Raw genomic sequence first — 20,563 nt, 5'->3', positions numbered from 1 at the left:
ATCTTGTATGATACTATAATGGCAAATATGTCATAATACATTTCTTAAATACATAAAACATATCCATAAAATAGACAACAACAAGAGTGAACTCCATTGTAAAACATGGACTCTGGGTGATAATGATACGTCAAAGTAGGTTAATCAATTGTAATAATTGTAACCACTAGGAGCTAGGAGCCTAAACTGCTCTAAAAAATAAACTCTATCTTTTAAAAAATTATCAACTGAAAAGTCTTTGGAAAATTCTTTAACAGTCCATAGCTCACAGTCTTGAGACCAATATGCAGGTATATAACTATATAGTTATTCTCCCAGGGTGTTCTCATGGCAAAGGAAAACACTCACTTAAATCATTTCATTCAATATGTAGATGAAGAACTACTTTGTGCCAGGTACTACTCTGGGCACAGTGAACAAAACAAAGTCCCTGCTTTCATGGGGGTTACATCAGGATGGGGAAGATATAGAATAAGTAAATAAACAAGAAATTCAGACATGACTTGCTCTGGAGAAAACAGGACAATTTAAGAAGTATAAGAATTAGTGGGGGTGTGAAGGAATAACACACTACTAGATATGGAACTATTGCTGGGGAGAGCTAAGTTGGCTTGAGATCTGAATAACGAGGATCCTGGCAAAACCAACATCTGGGATGAGAGAATTCCCAGCAGAAGAAAGAGCTGGCACCGAGGCACTGAATAAGCTCACTGTACTGGAGACTGCAGCAAGGTGCTCAAGATGGAGAGGGAAAGGTGAACAGATGAAGGTGGTCGCCGTTGGTCAGGGTCAGAAAGTGGGGCTTAAGTCTAGATACAATGGGAAACGATTAGAAAACTTTAAGCAGGGGAAAAAAGGGCGATCCAAGTCTGAGTAGACCACCCTGACAGCTTTCTGGAAAAAAGGGAGGATGGAAAAGGGCAGGCTTTGGAGCAGGAAGACCTGTGGGGAAGCTGCTGCTCCACGTGGGAGCCGATGGTGATGTGGACCACCGTGACTGAGCAGGAGATGGTGAGCAGTGATCAGGTTCAGAATGCTTTAGAGAAAAACAGAAGACCTGCTAAAAGATTGGATGGAGGAGGGAAGGAGGGGAGAGAGTGAAATTAAGAGCAATGCTGGAAGTTATCAGAGGAAAGACTGATTAAAGATGATTAAGTCACAAAACATTAGGTTGATGTGAAAACAGTGTTACAAAATGCAGTGAAAGGTGAGGATAGAGACAGGAGTGACAATTGTGGAGTTTTAAATACAAAGGAGAGGACAAGGAAGAAAGGGAAGGTCAAAACTGACCCAACCTCGGCAGATGGGCTCAGAAGCATGGCTTCAAGCCTGATGAAGGCTAAGTGAGAGACTCCCTTTCAGTCTGACCCCCCTCTGACGCCTCTGGTTAAACACACCTGAGAATTTCTGGTTAACCTGGACTATTTCGTCTAAAAGAACAAAATGAAGAGCAGAGGCTGGAGGAGGTTTCCTCAGGCAGATTCCCATAAAGGGTTGAAATCAATTTCTAAGAAATACATAAATGCCCTTCTCATTTACACAAATAAAAGCCTCACTGATCCTATGCTATTAATACTAGGATCCACGGACATCATAGAGAAAGTGAAAACATCTTTTTAAAAAGATTTTATTAACTTGGGAGAGAGAGTGAGAATGCACAGCAGCAGCAAGGGGAGAGGGAGAAAGAAGACTCCCCACTGAGCAGGAAGGAGCTGGGCTGGATCCCAGGACCCCAGGAATCACGACCTGAGCCAGAGGCAGATGTTTAACCAACTAAGCCACCCAGGTGCCCTAAAGAGAAAACATCTTAATGAACATTGGTTAAGTGCTTTTGTTCCACTGAGGGGCAACTAGTCTGATGCAGGCCAAGGGGCAAACACAGCATTCGAAGTAATACACTGAGCCCTATACCTTTATTCAAATCCTTGGCAATTTCCGAATCAAACAACTCTTTTGAAATTGCTCCCACTTGTCTCTAATTCATTATGGCTTCTAGAAAAAAACCCTGTAATTTTCATCCAAGAGCTTCTAATTTATCTAAAACCCTAAGTCTATACAAGTGGCTCCAACTTCATGGACTGTATGTACATCTTAAAAGATATACTAAAAACATTTGCTAGCTTTACAAAACACGACTCTTAATTTTTAGGAAGAAAACACTAAAGATGTCTATTTGTTAGAGCTATTTCAGAATACAGCTAAACACTGACTAATTCTATATTCAAGTGGAATCAGAGTTTGTAGAATTTATTCAACAAAACAAATAGAAAAGCCCTCACTTTGCTGGCTAAATGCTGTGTGCTCTGTCAGTGGGTGAAGAGAGCTCTGGACATTCATTGTAGCATGAAATCTCATCTCATATATAAAAGACCATAGATGCAAAGGCATTAATTTCCGCCAGGGTGACTGAATCATGCCCACAATTCTCCTGAAATCCCACCTGCTGAGATTCCCCTCCCACACGGACCAACTGGGGCAGTCAGTCATCCCAAATTTAACCCAGCCCCTTACTTCCTTGGTTTTGTTGTCCAGTGTGTTACCAGGGCTATTTCATCCCAGATTCCTTAAAGTAACAATCAGGAGCTTCGTTAAAGGCACACTCCTGAGCTAAATAGGCCCAATACTGAAATCCAATCTTCCTGGCTTCACGCAGTCACTGAAGCTTTTCATTCTTACTCACCTGTCCATTCTCATCGCTCAATCTTAATATTTATGACCTTATTTTTCCTAGACATGGGGACATCCATGACTGAGAACATATTCAGAATTTAATAGCCATTGAAAGGGGGGAGGGGAAGCTTTGTGGCAAGATGTCGGTACACACTCAGGCCTCTCAAGCTGCCCCATTCCCAGATTCCCCAAGGACATGATCAGGGGACTATTCAATTAGGTCAAGACTTTTGTCAGCACTGAATATTAGAGAAAGGTGCTCAATATGCCAGAAATTGCAAGGGTTTGTTCTGGATAGGCTTAGGCGGGAGGAGATTAAAGAAAGGGTGAAGAGGGCTGACACATGAGTGTCTACAATGAAGGAGCAGCACCCTGGTAAATATAGCAAGCCGATTCCGGGAGTGCTCACCCTCCAACTCAAAAGAACTGAGAAGGTCTGACAGGCTACAGGGCAGCTGGGGGGCAGGCCCCTTGCCTCCATGGGGCAACCTTAAATGCAAGCAACCTGTGACACCCACAGACCCCAGCATGTGCTGCTGGTACAAGCTGCCACTTTGAGAAGACAGCCTGACACTGCTGAGGTTAAGAAACTAGAACAAGTAGGTGCACCATAAGCTGTTATGGTTTGTCCACTGGGCAAGCATCTATACCACACGGAGATCAAAATGAGTTATTCAGGACACTCCAATTCTTGAAATCTCTTATCTGGCCAAAAAAGGATACATTTTCATCCTTCCGTACTTCGATGGAAGGATTTGGCTGGGAATGTACACCAAGTTTTCAAAAGAAACAATCTCAACACCAATTTTCCCGTAAACCAGTACTAGTCCTCCTTCTGAAGGAAGAAACAGACAGAGACAAATCACCAGACTCATGTAAAAACACTGCAGTTCAAAGGAAAGGAACCACTTTGAAACTGTCTCTGCTCAAAAGGTTTTACTCAAACTGACAGGACAAATTTTTTATAAAATTCTCAATATTTTAAGAAGACACTTGATTTAAGGAAGCACTGCATCTGTGAAAATGGGGCAAGTAGACATGAAGATGGAACAATCTGCCATCAGGAAAGATTGCTTGGAGTTGACTTTCTTTTTTAAATAGTGTCCTTTCATTTAAAATGATGGAAGATGGAAAAAAAAAAAATAAAATGATGGAAGATGGAGTGAACAACAGAATACGTGCTACACAAAACTCAAATTGGAAGTGGATGAGGGAACTCAAAACATTCTCCTAGAACTTGGAGGGAAAATGAAAATTAGTGACAGAACAGCTAAGAAATAAGGGACAGATTCTGGAAGCCAAAATATATGAAGAATCCTAGAAAGAAAGCAGGAAAAGGATAGATGAAAGAACCACCAAAGAACAGAGGATATTGCTCAAAGTTGTGAAGGGACTCTGTACTACAAAATGGTTGTTGAAATACATAAACATATTCTGTTCAAAAATTAAATACAAAATATGAGAAATGTTCAAAGAAAAACCATAATTTATCACTACAGAATCAAAACAAAGATGATCTTAGATATCTCTCAAACTTCAAGTATTAGAGCTCAAGGGAACAATATCCAGAGTTTTCAGGTAGGAAGACTGCGTACGACACAAGAATCCTATAGCTATCTAAGGAGGTAGCAGCATATGAAGATATAGTCACTTTCAATATAAAAACTCAGAGAATATAAGCTACCACCATTCCTTCGCCATTGACCTTCATGACAAACTTGTTGGAGCCTATACTTCACCACAATACAAAGAGAAAACATAGCAGTAAGCTCCTTGACATAGGTCTAAGCAGTGACTTTTTAAATATGACACCAAAAGCAAAAGCAATGACAGCAAAAGTAAACAAGTAGGACTATATCAAACTAAAAAGCTCTGCAGAGGAGTGCCTGGGGGGCTCAGCCAGTCAAGTGTCTGACTATTGATTTTGCCTCAGGCCATGATCTCAGAGCTGTGAGATTGAGCCCCCTGTCAGGCTTCATACTGGGCATGGAGTCTGCTAGAGATTCTCTCTCTCTCCTTTGCCTGCCCCATTCCCCCTCTCATAAACAAACAAACAAACAAACAAAAACAAATAAATAAAGAGCTCTGCACAGCAAAGGAGACCATCAACAAGAACGGTAACCTACGGAATGGGAAAAAATATTTGCAAATCACATATCTGATAAGAGATTAATATCCAAAACATATTATCCAAGAACTCCTACAACTCAAAAGCAAAAAGCAAGCAATCCAATTAAAATAGGCAGAAGATTTGAGGAGACATTTCTCTAGAGGTACATGAAAAGGTGTTCAATATCACTAATCATCATAGAAATGCTAATTAAAACCACAATGAGATAATACCTCCTCACACTGGTCAGAATGGCTACTATAAAAAAGACAAGGGCAGCCTGGGTGGCTCAGCGGTTTAGTGCCACCTTCAGCCCAGGGTGTGATCCTGGAGGGATCCCTGCATGGAGCCTGCTTCTTTCTCTCTCTCTCCTCTCTCTCTCTGTTTCTCATGAATAAATAAAATCTTAAAAAAAAAAAAAGACAAGAAATAATAATGTTGGCAAGGTTATGGAGAAAAAACTTTTGGGGGATACCTAGGTGGCTCAGCAGTTTAGCACCTGCCTTTGGCCCAGGGCGTGATCCTGGAGTCCCAGGATCGAGTCCCACATCAGGCTCCCTGCATGGAGCCTGCTTCTCCCTCTGCCTGTGTCTTTGCCTCTCTCTCTGTGTCTCTCATGAATAAATAAATAAAATATTTAAAAAAAAAAACAAAAACTTTTGCACTCTTCATAGCAATGTAAATTAGTACAGCCACTATGGAAAACAGTATGGAGGTTCCTCAAAAAATTAAAAATAGAACTACCATAAAAATAAAACTTCCACTTTTTCATATTTACCCAAAGAAAATGAGCACACTAACTCAAAAAGACATATGCATTACCATGTTCACTGCATCATTATTTACAACAACCAACTACCCACTGATGGATGAATGGGTAAAGAAATTATGGTACATAGATACAATGGAACACTAGCTATAAAAAAAGCATGAAATGTTGCCATTTACAACAACATGGGTAGACCTCCAGGGCATTATGCTAAATGAAATATGTCAGACAGAGAGATATGAATACCATAGATCTCATTTATATGTGGAATCTGAAACAAAAACAGGGACACCTGGGTGGCTCAGTGGTTGAGCATCTGCCTTTGGCTCATATTGTGATCCTGGGGTCCTGGGATTGAGTCACATATCAGGCTTTCTGCATGAAGCCTGCTTCTCCCTCTGCCTGTGTCTGTGTCTGTGTCTGTGTGTGTGTGTCTCATGAATAAATAAAATCCTTAAAAAATAAATAAATAAAATAAAACAAACAAAAAAAAGCTTAAAGATACAGAAAACAGGCTGGTGACTGCCTGATGTGGGGAATGGGGAGTGGGAGAAATGAGTAAAGGGCGTCAGGAGGTACAATTTTCTGGTTATAAAATAAAGAAGTCATGGAGATGTAATGTAATGTTAAAATTGCCAAGAAAGCATATTTTAAAATTTCTTATCACAAAAAAAAAAAAACATATTTCCTAACTACTGCTGACCTTGAAAACAAAACAGCCAGTTATCTTACTAGCAAAATAGGTTTATTCAAGAATGACAGGGGAAAAAAAAAAAGAATGACAGGGGAACTACAATTCAGGACACTTGAACTATGGCAAAACAACAGTCAATTTCAGAGAACAAAGAAAAGGAATGCTACTTTACAAAGGAAAAGAAGGAGTTGGGAGAGGCTGCTTGAACAAAAGTCCACTGGAGGCAAGTGAGAGTTCAGGGCAGTAAGGATTTCTCACTGGCTGAGTCGTGGCAGTTTCTCACTGGTTGGGCTATTGTGAGGCAAGTGGAAAATCTTCCTCCCTGTTCCTAGGGCAGTAAAGTAGCATCTTACTGCTGGCCTCTGACCCGAAAATAAGTTGGTAGGGCAAGAGAGCTCCCTTCTCTGCTTTCCCAACTCTATTATAAATGAAGTTTCCTCTATTCAGTTTCACATTATGTAAGATGAAGATGTTAACTAGACTCACTGTGGAGAACGTTTCACAATGTATACAAATATCAAATCATTATGTTGTACATCTGAAACTAATATTACATGTCAATTATACCTCAATTTAAAAAGTAAGTTTTTAAAAGAAAAAACCTCACATTATGAAAATTATCAGTGAGCATAAAAGTAGTAAAATGATTTCAAATACGGTTATTTAATGCAAGTATTAAAAATAATTATCATCAGGTAATGATGCTTCCACTAAAAAAAATAACATTAAATATCTAAGTGGAAATCCAAAAGAAATATGAAAAAATACCTGGGAAGGAGGCCAAAGGGTTGCATACAGGAAATGTGAAGAAAATCAAACACACCTTAACAGAAAAACGGGCAAATTACGATCAGATGCCGAATAGTAACAGAAAGAAATATGCAAGTGGCCAACAAACATAGAAGAAGTTCGACCTCTTCAATAAACTTAAAAATGCAGTTTCAAACAGCAGCATGCTACTTTTACTCTTTGAAGTGACAAAATACTTAGAAATTGCAATGTTCAGTATTATCTGGGGTGAGGGAAAGGAGGCCAGTGGTAGTAACTGACAGCCACATTTCATGCACTGTGGTGGGAATGTACATTGTGACAGTCTGATATGTACAGTTTTAAAATAGTTACACCCGGGCAGCCCGGATGACTCAGTGGTTTAGCGCCGCCTTCAGCCTAGGGCATGATCCTGGAGAACTGGGATGGAGTCCCACGTTGGGCTCCCTGCATGGAGCCTGCTTCTCCCTCTGCCTGTGTCTCTGCCCCCCCCCCCCCGTGTCTCTCATGAATAAATAAATAAAATCTTTTAAAAAAAATTAAAACTGAAAAAAAATAAAAGTTACGCCCTCCTCTCACCTAGGTATTCCACTTCTAGTGTTTTTTTCCTAAAGAAATAATCACAGTTGCAAAGGTATGTGTACAAAGATATTCACCAGAGCAATATACATGATATCAAATAAACACCAGAGATGCATTAAACCACCAAAAGTAGGGGAGTAATATTTAAGCCATTTTTAAAAATCACATTTCAAGGAATATTTAATAAGGAAAAATGCTCAAGATATGAAAGTAATGAAAAAAGGGTTTAAAACATTGTATCTAATACTAATTTTCTAAAAAGAAAAAACCCCATATGTGTCCAAGTACAGAATGAGATAGATGGAATTAAACCAAATAGTTATGAAGAATATGATCTGTACAGAGTGACAATATGACATATTTGTATTTACGCTTTCCTATTGTTTATAAGTTCTTTAAAGTGGACACGCACTAAATTTCATCAAATCCAAGGTGCATCTTTTTTCTTCATATTTAGTATATCTGAAATTGGACTACATCTTCAGATTGATGGCATCTCTCCCTGGATGCCATATAGTACTACTTTTGTACGTAGCAATAAAAAATAAAACAATACATATCATTATTTTGGAAAGATCCAAAGGATAATGTTCAATGAGGAGATCCTAAGAAAAGAGGCATTCACTCCTCAAATTAAAACGATGGCACACAGCCATCAGTGAAGGCGGTATGAGCTTTGGATGGTTCCGTAAACCTTCCGCAAAATACATTCTTCCATGGGAGTGAAAACTATCCTATAAAAACAAGCACAGAGGTGAAGATGGCCTGAGGATACACGACTTTCCCCCTCTTGTTTCTAAATTAACTTTTATGGAATGCTTAGTTTGTTGTTGGGTTGTAAAGAGGATAGATTCTTGAGGTTAATCATTCTTTTTCCCACCTTATGAACTTTAATCCCACTTTGGCAAGAGCTGCCTTTAATCTTCCAGACTGTAACTCTTCTCAAGAAACAGCAGGGCAGAGAAGTTTTGGGAAACAGAGAGATGAGAAGGGACACACAGGTGGCTTGAAGGGGCAAACTTGAATGAGTAGTTTTCTTCTCTTTCCCCCTTTGAACAGGCAGGGCCATCACTTCTGACCACAAGAACCACCCTAATGAAGTTAATGAATAAAACAGAAGTATACACTTAAACCCTTGGTTCTGTTCCTCCATATACCTCCTGCCTTCCCTCTTGATTCATTCCTATGTCACATCTGCTTTTCCACCGGCACTTAAGGATGGTGGCTTTGGTTTCTGGCTTATACCTGGGGAGGAAAAAAGGATGACCTCTACAAATATATGGCAAGTTCCCATTATGTACAAGGCATTAAGTGCTGTTATGCTGTGTAATAATACAGAGAAGACGGTAGTGACTCTTAAAAACCTTAATTCTAACAGATAAGACCTCTAAACCAATTACTACAGTCCAGAGGGTAAAAAAAGAATTACTGCATCTACACTGATTGGTTGATGCCTCTGCCATCATGGATATTAAATTCTTTAATGTCATCCTAAATAAATATACCTAGACAGAAAAACCCAACAAGGTGGAGGGAACAGAGTAAACAAATAGAAGGAAAAATGTTTGAGCCAAAGCCAGTTTTAGGACAGAATTATAGGACAAGGCCACTACAATGATTTGACTGAGGACTATAATTTAGGTCTTTTTAAAAATTTTTCAATGTTCCTAGGGTCTAGAGGAATTATTCCACAGGAAGAATTTAAGGAATCTTCCATCATGGGGTATAATGCCTTGCCTTGAAATCTGCTACAGGGACTGTTTCAGGAATGTGAAACTCATTCCTTGTCATTCTGAACTGAAGCCTGCAACAAGAAAACCCAAGAACAACTTCCTTTATGGCCATTCTTCCTATCTTTAGAGAAGTGGCAAAGATCACACACAGGATATGCAATCAAATCAAAAGTCTGAAAAATTTCTTTTTTCCACAGTTCATGCTTTTAGGAGTTATGTTATATAAATCAAGAGCCAAAGAAGGCATATTAAGACTGCCCGCCAAAGGGAAAAATTCCACCCAAGCAACCCAGGAGCAGATTTATCCTAATATAGTATGGCTCTAACTAGATAAAATATGACAATAAAGGATCTCAAAATTCATAGCAACTCATCCATCCTCAGCCTAAAAGAAACCAACACAGTTCTGTTGTGTTTAGTAGATTTTTAAATAAAAAGATCTGAAAGAGAATGTACAGATTGATCCAGACACCGTATCACTTTGGAAAATTCTGTGATGTCACATGGTCATTTGAACTAGATATTAGGAAGCAAAGCATTGGTCACTGAAGGTATGGATTGCCATGGAAGATTCTAAAAACTGTCTTTGGAGATCCCCAAGTGGTAAATGAATGGCCACCCATTTTGGGGAGGAACTTCATAAACTTTTCCAGCTAGGAGCTTTCCTTTTGCCTATATGTTTATGTGGCCATGATACTGGGGGAGTGAGGGGGACCAAAACTTTGGTTTATTCATCTACTCAATAACTCCAAAATTATTAATAAAGCATCTACTATCTTCAAAGTACTGTTGTTAGGTGCTATGGAGGTTACACATTTTTAGGAACCTGAAATAGGATAGACAGAAGATATTTTTAGAAAATCCAAGGAAGAGAAAGACATGAGACCCAGATAAAAAACAGAATAGCCAAGGACCACAGTGAGAAGAAGTCTCAGTATGATAACTGTAACTGGTGACTTTGAAGAAGTAGTAAGGCGAAATGACACAGACAGCACTAGGGCATGATTATCCTTTCAATAAGAATAACAAGAAAGTCTTGGTTCAAACACAAAGCAAGCTAAAATGGAGTATGGCTCTGGGCCTCTGAAGAACTATAAAATCTTGACCTGACATTTGTAACATTCCCCTTCAATGGGACAAGGTTAGTGATTACTATGGATTCTCATTTTCTATTTATGGATCCAGTCGCTTTGAATAAAGGAGACACACATAACAATTGTTAGATACTGGTTTTCAAGTTTCAGATTCCATGTCCAAAGAAAGCAGGGTAGTCTTATCAAAATTATAGATCAATGTGTAGACATTATTAACTTCAATGATGTGAAAGTAATGATATGGCTGAAAGGGAATTTCCATCTCCCGTTTTACGTCCTAAGAGTCAAGAGAGTGTCAAGAGAGATATACGATATATCGGCTGTAAGGTAATCAATTAGAAAAAAAAAAAAAAACAAAAAACTAAAGTAAATGTTAACTAATAAAACTTAGCAAGAGTGAGGGGTACCTGGGTGGCTCAGTCAGTTAAATATCTGATTTAGGCTCAGGTCACGAACCCAGTGCCCTGGGATCCAGCCCTGTGTCAGGCTCCCCACTCAGCACAATCTGTCTCTGCCTCTGACTCTCAACTCCTGCTCTTTCTCTCTCTCTCTCTCTCTCTCTCTCAAATAAATAAATAAAATCTTAAAAAAAAAATTTTTGGCAAGAGTGAGAGAGTATAAAAGCCACATCCCCATTTTCATTTTTCTTCATGGAGGAATAGACAGTGCTTCAAGCTGCTGGATGGGGAAAGAGAGCAATATTAAGTATGTGTTTAAGAGTTAAGGAGGTAATCACTTAAAGAATAAAATGCAAATACATTGAAAAGTGGTTACTTCTAAGAAAGAGAACTCGGGGACAGGTGGCAAGGAGTTCTTCACTTTCCATTTTAGATCATCCTCAACTTTTTGAACTTGTACTTCCTAGTCTACATATTATTTTTATAATAACATGAATGAGGTACTGACAGGAAAAGATCTCCAAGACATATCATTAAAGAAAAACAGCAAGTGCTAGAGTAATATATATAATATAGCTTATAAGATCCCATTTGTGTGTTTTGTTAATAAAGTAGCAACAATATATATGTAAATCGTATTGGTATAACTATATTTATGCTCATGTTTACAAAAGGACCACAAAGAAAAGTAAATGGGAACTTCCAAATTTTATTCTGCATTATTCCATACTATTTTAATCCCTTACAATGAGAATATACATGTATTGATGTATTACTTGCTCAGTTACTTTTCACAGCATTCTGAAAGAAGATCCCGTGACTACGTAATGAGTAGAGCTGCACAATTTGATGGAAGAAAAAACACCTTTAGTCTCAGAAAAACCTGTATTCTAATACAAGCTTCACTAGGTCCATCGCTCTGAACAAGTTACTTTGCCTCTCTAAGCCTCCTTTCCCTTTTTATAAAACAGCTTTATTGAGATATAATTCACATACCAAGCAATTCGTTGAAAGCATATAATTCAATTTATTTTAGTGTGCTCATGGGATTGTGTGACCATCACCACAAATGAATTTTAGAACATTTTCAGACCCCTAAAAAAACCCACACACCCATTAGCAGGCAATCCTCATCAATTTTCTTTTCTGGCAAAAAATAGGGACCCAAGAGAGAGGACTACCTACTTGATGGACTTATTGTAAGAAAGAAAGGAAATATATCAAAGATTCCAGCACAGTGCCTGTCCCTCAGTAGATACTCATGGACTTCAAGTAAAGTTCAAGACATCAGTGATAGAGAAATATACACCAGGACTGGATACACTAGAAAAGTGGAAGAGATAGAGAAATCCTTTCAAGTACCTGGGACTCCTACCATAGGAGCAAATTCCACAAGAGATGCATGCCCTCTCCCCAGTTTTACTGAATACAGACGAATCAGGTATCGAGACAAAAAAGCACCAGTTTGAAAATGTCAGCATTTGGGGTTACAGTTTTAGAGTGAAAGTTTCAGGAGGACAGATACATCCTCAACCAAAAACACGATGAGCAAGAAACAAATACTGTAGTTGCTAAGAAGGTAAGAAGAACACCACAAGTTCGTATTGGACGAGCAGTTCAAACTATGCTGTCATGTTTCCACTTTTCAAAGTGAAAATAAACATGACAGGTGCTCATTTGGCTGTTCGAGCACTTTCCACTGAAATGGCAATTCCTCAAGCTCACCGACTGCAGCCTGAAGTTATAATTTATTACTGTTTCTCCAGTATTCCCTTGCCTCGGCAAAAAGCAGAACATAGCACCTACGTTTCAAGACCCATGAGAGGTAATAAAGTATAATTATTTAGAATTTATGATTAAGCCATAAATTACAGGCACTTTTTACTTCAGCTGGTCAGTCAAGAGTTGGGGGAGGAAGGGAATGGGGTCAGAGGAAGAAATAACAAAAGCCTTTTCCTTTGAATAAAATGTCTACATCAGGGCAGGATTGAGGGACACCTGGAGGATTTACAAAGATACCACAGTCTCCAAGCTAAGTCCCAGGGGAGCCCCAATTAAGAGGCTTTAAATTCCTAGAAGCCTCTGTTCTTCTGCTCACAGGGCAGCAGACTCCAACTGGAGTGCTCATGTTGACACCAAAAATAGAAGCAAGGCGTATTTTCAGGTTATACCAAATCAAACGTTCACAGAGCTCTGGGTCTTGCTGCTCTGAGCAATAGGCATTTCAAAGAAGGTGAACCTAATCTGTAAAACACTACTGGCCAGGCTCTATAGGTAGACTCATGCCTCAACCAAGGTAAGAGTATGGTTACCACAGAGCTCTGGTTCAACTCTTCTCCCCGTCAAGAAGCAGTTGGTGAGATCGCCCTTTCTTGCACTTCCTTTACGTAGTCATGGAAGTATATGTATGGAACAGTGATGGGCAAAGCTGGCAAAACTCAGGGCCTGAGGCAGGGTAAGAACATAACATTCAGCACTCTTCTGTCACCCACTCGCCTCCTGGGTTCTCCTGTAATGCCATGGCCCAGCTCCCCATCTTCACAGTTGGTCCCCACATTCAAATCGTAGTTTGCAAAGCTCTTTTTTCTCTCTGGCCTCCCAATAACCCAAGGAAGCAAGTATCAAGAAGCTCTAGTTGTCCGGGGAGGCAGAGACTCGGGAGAAACATGCACAGTATGTAGCCAATAGACAACTCAGAGAGTCTGGGACCTGGTCACCTGACAGGAAATGGCCTTTCATCATTCTGCCCAAAACTGTTGGTGAAGTAAAGCAAAGCCAAATAAAGAAACAGTGTGTATTTCAATTCGCATTGCTATTTTTTTTTTTTTTTTGCCACGGAAATTTTACTTGGCAACTAAAGCTTTGATAACTTTTTGAAGCTTTGCGATAACTTTTTGAAAATGAGACTTAATTTGGATTGAAGGAAACAAAAATAGGCCAAAGAGAACAGTCATGACCAGTGACGAAAAATAATAAATGAAGGGGAGGGGATAAAAAGGTTTACCTCAAATGTTTGCCTAGCGCTCACCTTTGTCCTGAAACATCCCATCTCTACACTAGGCTCCTGGTTAATGAACATAATTTGGTTGATGTCCCTAGAACTGTATAATCTGTTCTACAAAAAAACAAACCCACAGTTTGTCTCCAAGCCACTTTTAAGTCCCTAACTCCCTGGTTACATTCAGTCTATGGAAAACATCTGTGGCAAAGTAAATCATCCTACTCTGAGAAAGACCAGGGTGTATTTTTTTCCTCTAAGTGTGTTTTGAAGTCCTGGTTGGAAAATTAGTGAAAATTGTAAATCTGTTTGCAAATCTGGTCATGTCTAACTCTGAGATTAGGGCAAAGATTCCAATTTAAAAGTAAAACCGTGACAACCCCAGTTAAGCGTGTCCTCAGGCACTGCCAGCAGGGCCTTCACTCACTTCCACAGGCAGTGGATTTATTACAGGCACCCGACACGTTCCCCATCAGACACCCCTGGAGTATTTACTTGAGACAGCAGGGTTCAGTCTGCACTTCCTCTGCAGACCAATATATTATTATAAATTGAGCTAAACTGTTTCCTTTTCATAAGTGCTATGAAGTTCAGATTTCAGGTATCAGCACAGGGCCGAGGTCCCTCCACAGGGCTCCATATAGGATCTGGATTCTAACAAGTAAAGAGAAAAGGTAGCAAAAGACTATGGTGCCTTTTATTTTTGTTTCTTTTTCTTTTATTTTTTAAGAGGAGATGGTGGGAAGTTCATTACAGAAACTGAATAATAAAGAAAATAATAATCTTCTTTAAGAATAATAAAGAAAATACATTAAAAATGAATATATTAAAAGCACATTTTAGCTACATTGTGCTGTGCCTGGCCCAGATCGGTAAGGTATCAACTATTTCCCCTATATCTGAAGAAGGCAGGAGCTGGAAAATCAGGAATAGATATTGTATCTTGGATTATCAGCTCCTATAAAATAACAGCACTTACTTCTGTTTATAACCTACAGTAGTTAAAGGAACAAATATATGTTTTAAAATGTATATTCATTATAACATATAGGTAAAAAAGGCAAAAGGCAATGTAATTAATATTTTCATTATTAATCTACTATTTCTGAGGAAAGGGAAACATAACTTTAAAAAGAAAGAAGTGTACAGAATACTCCATTATCTTCTCTTTCCTTCCTGAACAATTTAGTTCTAAAGCCTTTAGGTGAAGCAGAGGCATCACGGTGAGGGAGGGAGAGGAGGGCCCAGGAGCCCAGAGTGGGGGTCCCTTGATGTGGGTGTCAAGGCCCAAATGGGAGAAAAGAACAAGTTCCAACCCATGCACCTACTAACTGTGTAACCATGGGTATGTCACTACATCACTTTAACCCAAACTGATTTTTGGGCAATATAACTATCATCTACTTTTTAGTGCTATGGAGATGATTAAAAGGATGTCTGACTTGTTGTTAGTTGCCAGTAAATGTGCTCATTATTCACATACTACTATTATTCCAGATACACATACGTGCAGACTGAAAAAAAAAAAGACTGAAAAGGAATATACCAAAGCAGGTATGAACCTGATTTTTATACTCTTCTTTCATTTCTTACCTTTCAGTGTTTGTTTCCTCTACAAGGAATATGTATTTTACTCTCATAATCAGAAAAAAAACACAAGATGTTCTTAAATAAACAGAAGGTAGCTGAACTTTTAAAATGTATATTTACTACTTTTATATGCAGAAAATTAATCTAGCAATTTAGAAGGGCACCAAATGATTCTCACCTCTTTCAAAGTTACAAACTGCTAATAGAAACTCTTGAGCAAAGTATCCAAAGGCAAATGGTTTATTGGCTGAAATTAAAACTCATTTATACTCAAGGTAAATATCCATATCCAAATGCTACATTAAAAGATGAGTAATAATCTATAACCTACAAATAATGCTTATCAATGGGGCAGGGTCTTCAAAATAGATACTTAGTTCCCAAGGCAAGCAGGAGAGGGTCTCAGGAAGAGATGACCTTCAGCCTAAAAATCTTCCCACACAGAGATTTCAGTGTATTGGAATCAAGTCCCTTTGTGTTATTGGAATCAAATGGTCCCTTCTAGAGCAGGAAAAGCACTATATGTGACACCTGCAAACCATCCTAATCCCCTGTATCAACCCAGTTATGTTAGGCAAATCACTTAAGAAAAGAACAATCTGGGCAGCCCAGGTAGCTCAGTTGTTTAGCGCTGCCTTCAGCCCAGGGCCTGATCCTGGAGACCCGGGATAGAGTCCCGCATCGGGCTCCCTGCATGGAGCCTGCTTTCCCCCTCTGCCTGTGTGTGTCTCTGCCTCTCTCTCTGTGTGTCTCTCATGAATAAATAAATAAAATCTTAAAAAAAAAAAGAAAGAAAGAAAAGAAAAGAACAATCTCCATACCATCTCCACGACAAGCTTGATTACTAAGTGAATGAGACTATGTATGTCAAACTGATTCATAAACTGTAGAGCAACCTGCAAATGGAAAGAAGAGATGTAGGGCTTACATAGATTAGTATTCAGCAAATGTGGCAATCACCCCACAGGAAGAAGTGAAGAGGTAAAGGGACACAACTGTAAGCACCACTGAAGTACACATCATGGGAAAGAAATTCCCTACATAATGATCTTCTCGTCTTGCTGCTGACAAAGAGAAAGTCTCAGATTGGTACCATTATAGTTACCTCTCTAACAGGGACACATGTCCCTTTTTCACAAAGACAGAACAGGACTCAGGATCTTCAGCAAACAAAAACAGCAGGTACTTAATGCTATTTTACTCTCTATATATTATTAAAACTCTTCTAATTATAAACCAAGTCATATTGGTCTTCTGCTTAAGACTGTGTCATAAAATCTCCTTCTAGGGGCAACTGGGTGGCTCAGTTGGTGAAGCATCTGCCTTCGGCTCAGGTCATGACCCTACAGTCTTGGGATCAAGTCCCATATCGAACTCCCTGCTCTGTGGGGAGCCTGCTTCTCCCTCTCCCTCTGCCTGCCACTCCCCCTGCTTGTGCATGTTTGCTCTCTCTCTGCCAAATAAATAAATAAAATCCTAAAAAAAAAATTTTTTTTTTTAAGTAAAGCAAATCCATTTCAGTGAAAGAAAGTGAATTTATTTTAGAGAAAAACATTACGTAAGTAATAATACAGGCAGCATGGGGATCTGGCTAGAAACTCGAAGCTGACGTGTAAATGACTGAAATTTGGAAAATGCTTGATGAGATAATAACCTAAAGAACTAATCCAAACTCTGAATTTCTAGAAGGCAAAGACCAGGTTTTATCCATCTTCAATATCTCCTCCAGAACCTCTAGCAACATGGAGAACGTAGTGGGCCCTCTACAAATACTCAATTCATTGAGAAATAATTCTTATCATAAATACCAGCTTTGAGCCTTGGGGCTCTCCAATTCTAAAGCTAATAAGTGAGTAGATTCCCCCAGGCAGGTAAGAGTAAGATAAACTCTGGATAGTCAGGAGCTAAAGCCAATGACAGAATAAACCTAGGGAGGCTTTGTAAGTAGAAAAGGATACTATCTATATACTGTGCACTGGAAAACAAGTATAAAGTCCAAAAACAAAACAAAATGCTTAGAGCAAAAAGCCAAAAGCAAAAGCTGCACAAATGCCACAGCTTCTTCGGTTAGCCTAAGCACAGCTGAAATACTCTCCCCAAAGAACCCAATGACAAGTGGAGAGAAAGGCCTTGTTGTCAGGTCAGCTGGTCCTGAGAAGAAACTAACTTCAAAACTGGAAAAAAAGTTTCACTAAGACCTTGTACAGACAGGTAAATCATCTTACTATTTCAAACTGATAAGCTCATTTGGACAGCTGAGTAACTGATGAAAAGTCCTGAAAATTTTAGTACATTTGGGAACTCTATAAACAATTAGAATGGGGGAGAAAAAAAGTAACTTTCACAAACGAGCAATACCTGAAAAATAAGGGAATAAAAACAAAAAAAACTAGTTCCACCATGTAGAAGATTCATTATTGCTATAAAATACCTAAAAAGTTTATTTGAAAAGACATTCTAAGGACGCCTGGGTGACTGAGCTGGTTGGGCGTCTGACTCTTGCTTTCAGTTCAGGTCATGATCTTATGGGAGCCCTGCATTGGGCTCCCAGCTTGGCAGGGAGTCAGCCTGAAGAGTCTTCTTGTGCCCCTCCCCCACTCACTCACATGCTTTCTCTCAAATAAATGAATAAATCTTTAAAAAAAAAAAATAGACACATTCCAAATATGTAGCCAGTAATCTAAAACTTAGATAGTATAGCATTGGTATAGCTTGCTCCTCCTAATTACCAAGCATGAAGTAGCAGTCTCCTTGGTGAAGCGGTATTGCCAAGCCGGGAGTCTCTATGTCCCACGAGATCTTAAAACCAACATGCCAAGTATCAGGGTCTCTGCCTTCGAGCTGAGGGTCATCCTCACTTTCCTCTTCTGGACCTGTCAAAAAGAGAAGAGCCAGATCAGAAAGGAAATGTCTCATCTCAAGTTCTGGGCTTTATAATCTTTAGCTCAGGAATAATTAAGTTTTAATAAAAAATAGATAGGAAGTGAGCTAGATCCTTTTACATCATATATTTTTAAAAGACACATTGTTTCAAATATTTTTAACATGTACTTTATTCTTTAATCAAAAAAATCTTTAAATGATGGGGAAATAACCACCAGTACCAAGGAAAATAAAAGATGATTTATTCAATTCCATGCAAATAAATTAGGTAATCTAGATTAAATGAACAGTTTTTTAGGAAGACAATAACTATCAAAATCACTCCCAGAGGGTAGAAAAGCTAATGAAACCAGAAAAGATAGACAGAAAGCTACAAAGAACTATCTCTTAGGAAAACACAGGTGTCAAAGAGTTCCAAAGAAGAATTCTACCAAACAATTAAGGAGTGGGTTATTTCCATATACTTATATTGTTTAAGAGCACAGAAAAAGAAGTTCCCAAATTCTTTTTATGAAGATAGAATAATATATATTAAAAAGCAAAAAGAAAACACACACATACACACAATCTCACATCTGAGAATCAATGCAAAATTCTTAAACATAGAGAAACAGAATCCAAATCTAACAGCATATTAAAAGAATAACATTCCATGACCAAGTAGAACTTATCATAAAAATACAAGGACAGTTAAATATGCAAAAGCTTAAAATTCATCATATTCACAGATGAAAACAGTCACCAGAGATACACAAAATATTCATTAAACACATCCTTCCAAAATAAATAAATAAATAAATAAACAAACAAACAAACACACACATCCTTTCATAGCCAAAACATCAATAAAATAATAAGTGGACAGGTTCCTTAACATAATAAAATACAGATCTCTCTCAATCACAAGGCTACCATCATATTTTAATAGGGAAACATTAAAAATACTCCCAAAGTTAAGAATTAGAAAATAATGTCCTTTATCATCACAATGACTCATCACTATTTGGTAGGAATGACCAATCCAAGTGTGCTCTCTGGAGTTGCATAATAAATGAGCAATAATTAGATAAAAGAAAAGGTGCTTTTTTGCAAATACTACTTTTATCTGCGAATCAACCAGGAAAAATATATCCCAAGCAAATAGTCAAATTTAAGAAAATGTTAACTACAAATGTGTGCATATTAAGACATCCAGCAAGATTCCTAAACATGGGGAGGCCTGGGTGGCTCAGCAGTTAAGCGTCTGCCTTTGGCTCAGGGCATGATCCCGGAGTTCCAGGATCGAGTTCCACATCAGGCTCCTTGCATGGAGGCTGCTTCTCCCTCTGCCTAGGTCTCTGTCTCTCTCTGTGTATCTCTCATGAATAAATCAATAAAATCTTTTTTAAAAATTCCTAAACATTTATTATCTATAAGAAAAAAATTTGGGCAACCCAGGTGGCTCAGTGGTTTAGTAACACCTTCAGCCCAGGGCATGGTCCTGGGGACCTGGAATCGAGTCCCGCATCGGGCTCCCTGCCTGGAGCCTACTCCTCCCTCTGCTTGTGTCTTTGCCTCTCTCTCTGCATTTCTCTATGTCAGTCATGGATAAATAAATAAAATTTAAAAAATAATAATTAAAAGAAAAAGAAAAAAAAATTTTTAAATATTATTGAAAGACACAAAAGAAAGTTTAAACAAATGTAAAGGCCTATTATGTTCTACAGACATAAACTTGAATGCCATGGGAATGTCAGTTCTCCCTAAATTTGTCTATAAATTTGATACAAACACAATAAAAATACCAATAGGACTGATTTTTAATTAAGTGGGGTTGGTAACTAGACAAGCTGATTCTATAAATCACATGGAAATATAACAAGCAGACATAGCCAGGGAAATAGTTGTTTTGTTTTTTAAAGATTTTATTTATTTATTCATGAAAGACACAGAGAGAGAGAGGCAGAGATATAGGCAGAGGGAGAAGCAGGCTCCCCACAAGGAGCCTGATGTGGGACTTGATCCCAGATACCATGATCACGCCCTGAGCCGAAGGCAGACACTGAACCACTGAGCCACCCAGGCATTCTGGGAAATAGTTTTTAATATATAAAGAGCTACTGAACATCAGGAAGATAAAGATCAATACTCAAACAGAAAAATGGGCAAAAGTTATGAAGACAGAACACATAAAAGGAAATAGGATAAGCATGTAAACATTTAAAAGATGTTCAAACTTCTTCATAAGAGAAATGCAAATTAAAGCCACAACAAATATTTTTAACTTGTCAGAAC

At 38.5% G+C, this 20,563-nt stretch overlaps 1 protein-coding gene across 2 annotated transcripts in view; it reads right to left on the bottom strand.

Moving 5' to 3' along the window:
- Positions 1-20,563, bottom strand: part of FTO (FTO alpha-ketoglutarate dependent dioxygenase) — a 379,547-nt gene that overhangs the window by 221,992 nt on the left and 136,992 nt on the right. For both annotated transcript variants that reach the window (XM_055332216.1, XM_055332217.1), the window contains exon 4: positions 18,136-18,279. In XM_055332216.1, coding sequence (XP_055188191.1) covers positions 18,136-18,279 — 144 coding nt within the window. The remainder of the gene's footprint in view (positions 1-18,135; positions 18,280-20,563) is intronic.

This window comes from Nyctereutes procyonoides, unplaced genomic scaffold, assembly GCF_905146905.1.
Source record: "Nyctereutes procyonoides isolate TBG_1078 unplaced genomic scaffold, NYPRO_anot_genome, whole genome shotgun sequence".
Taxonomy (NCBI): Eukaryota; Metazoa; Chordata; class Mammalia; order Carnivora; family Canidae; genus Nyctereutes; species Nyctereutes procyonoides.
Note: the sequence above shows the minus strand (reverse complement) of the source record. Positions and strands in the feature narration are given on the sequence as shown.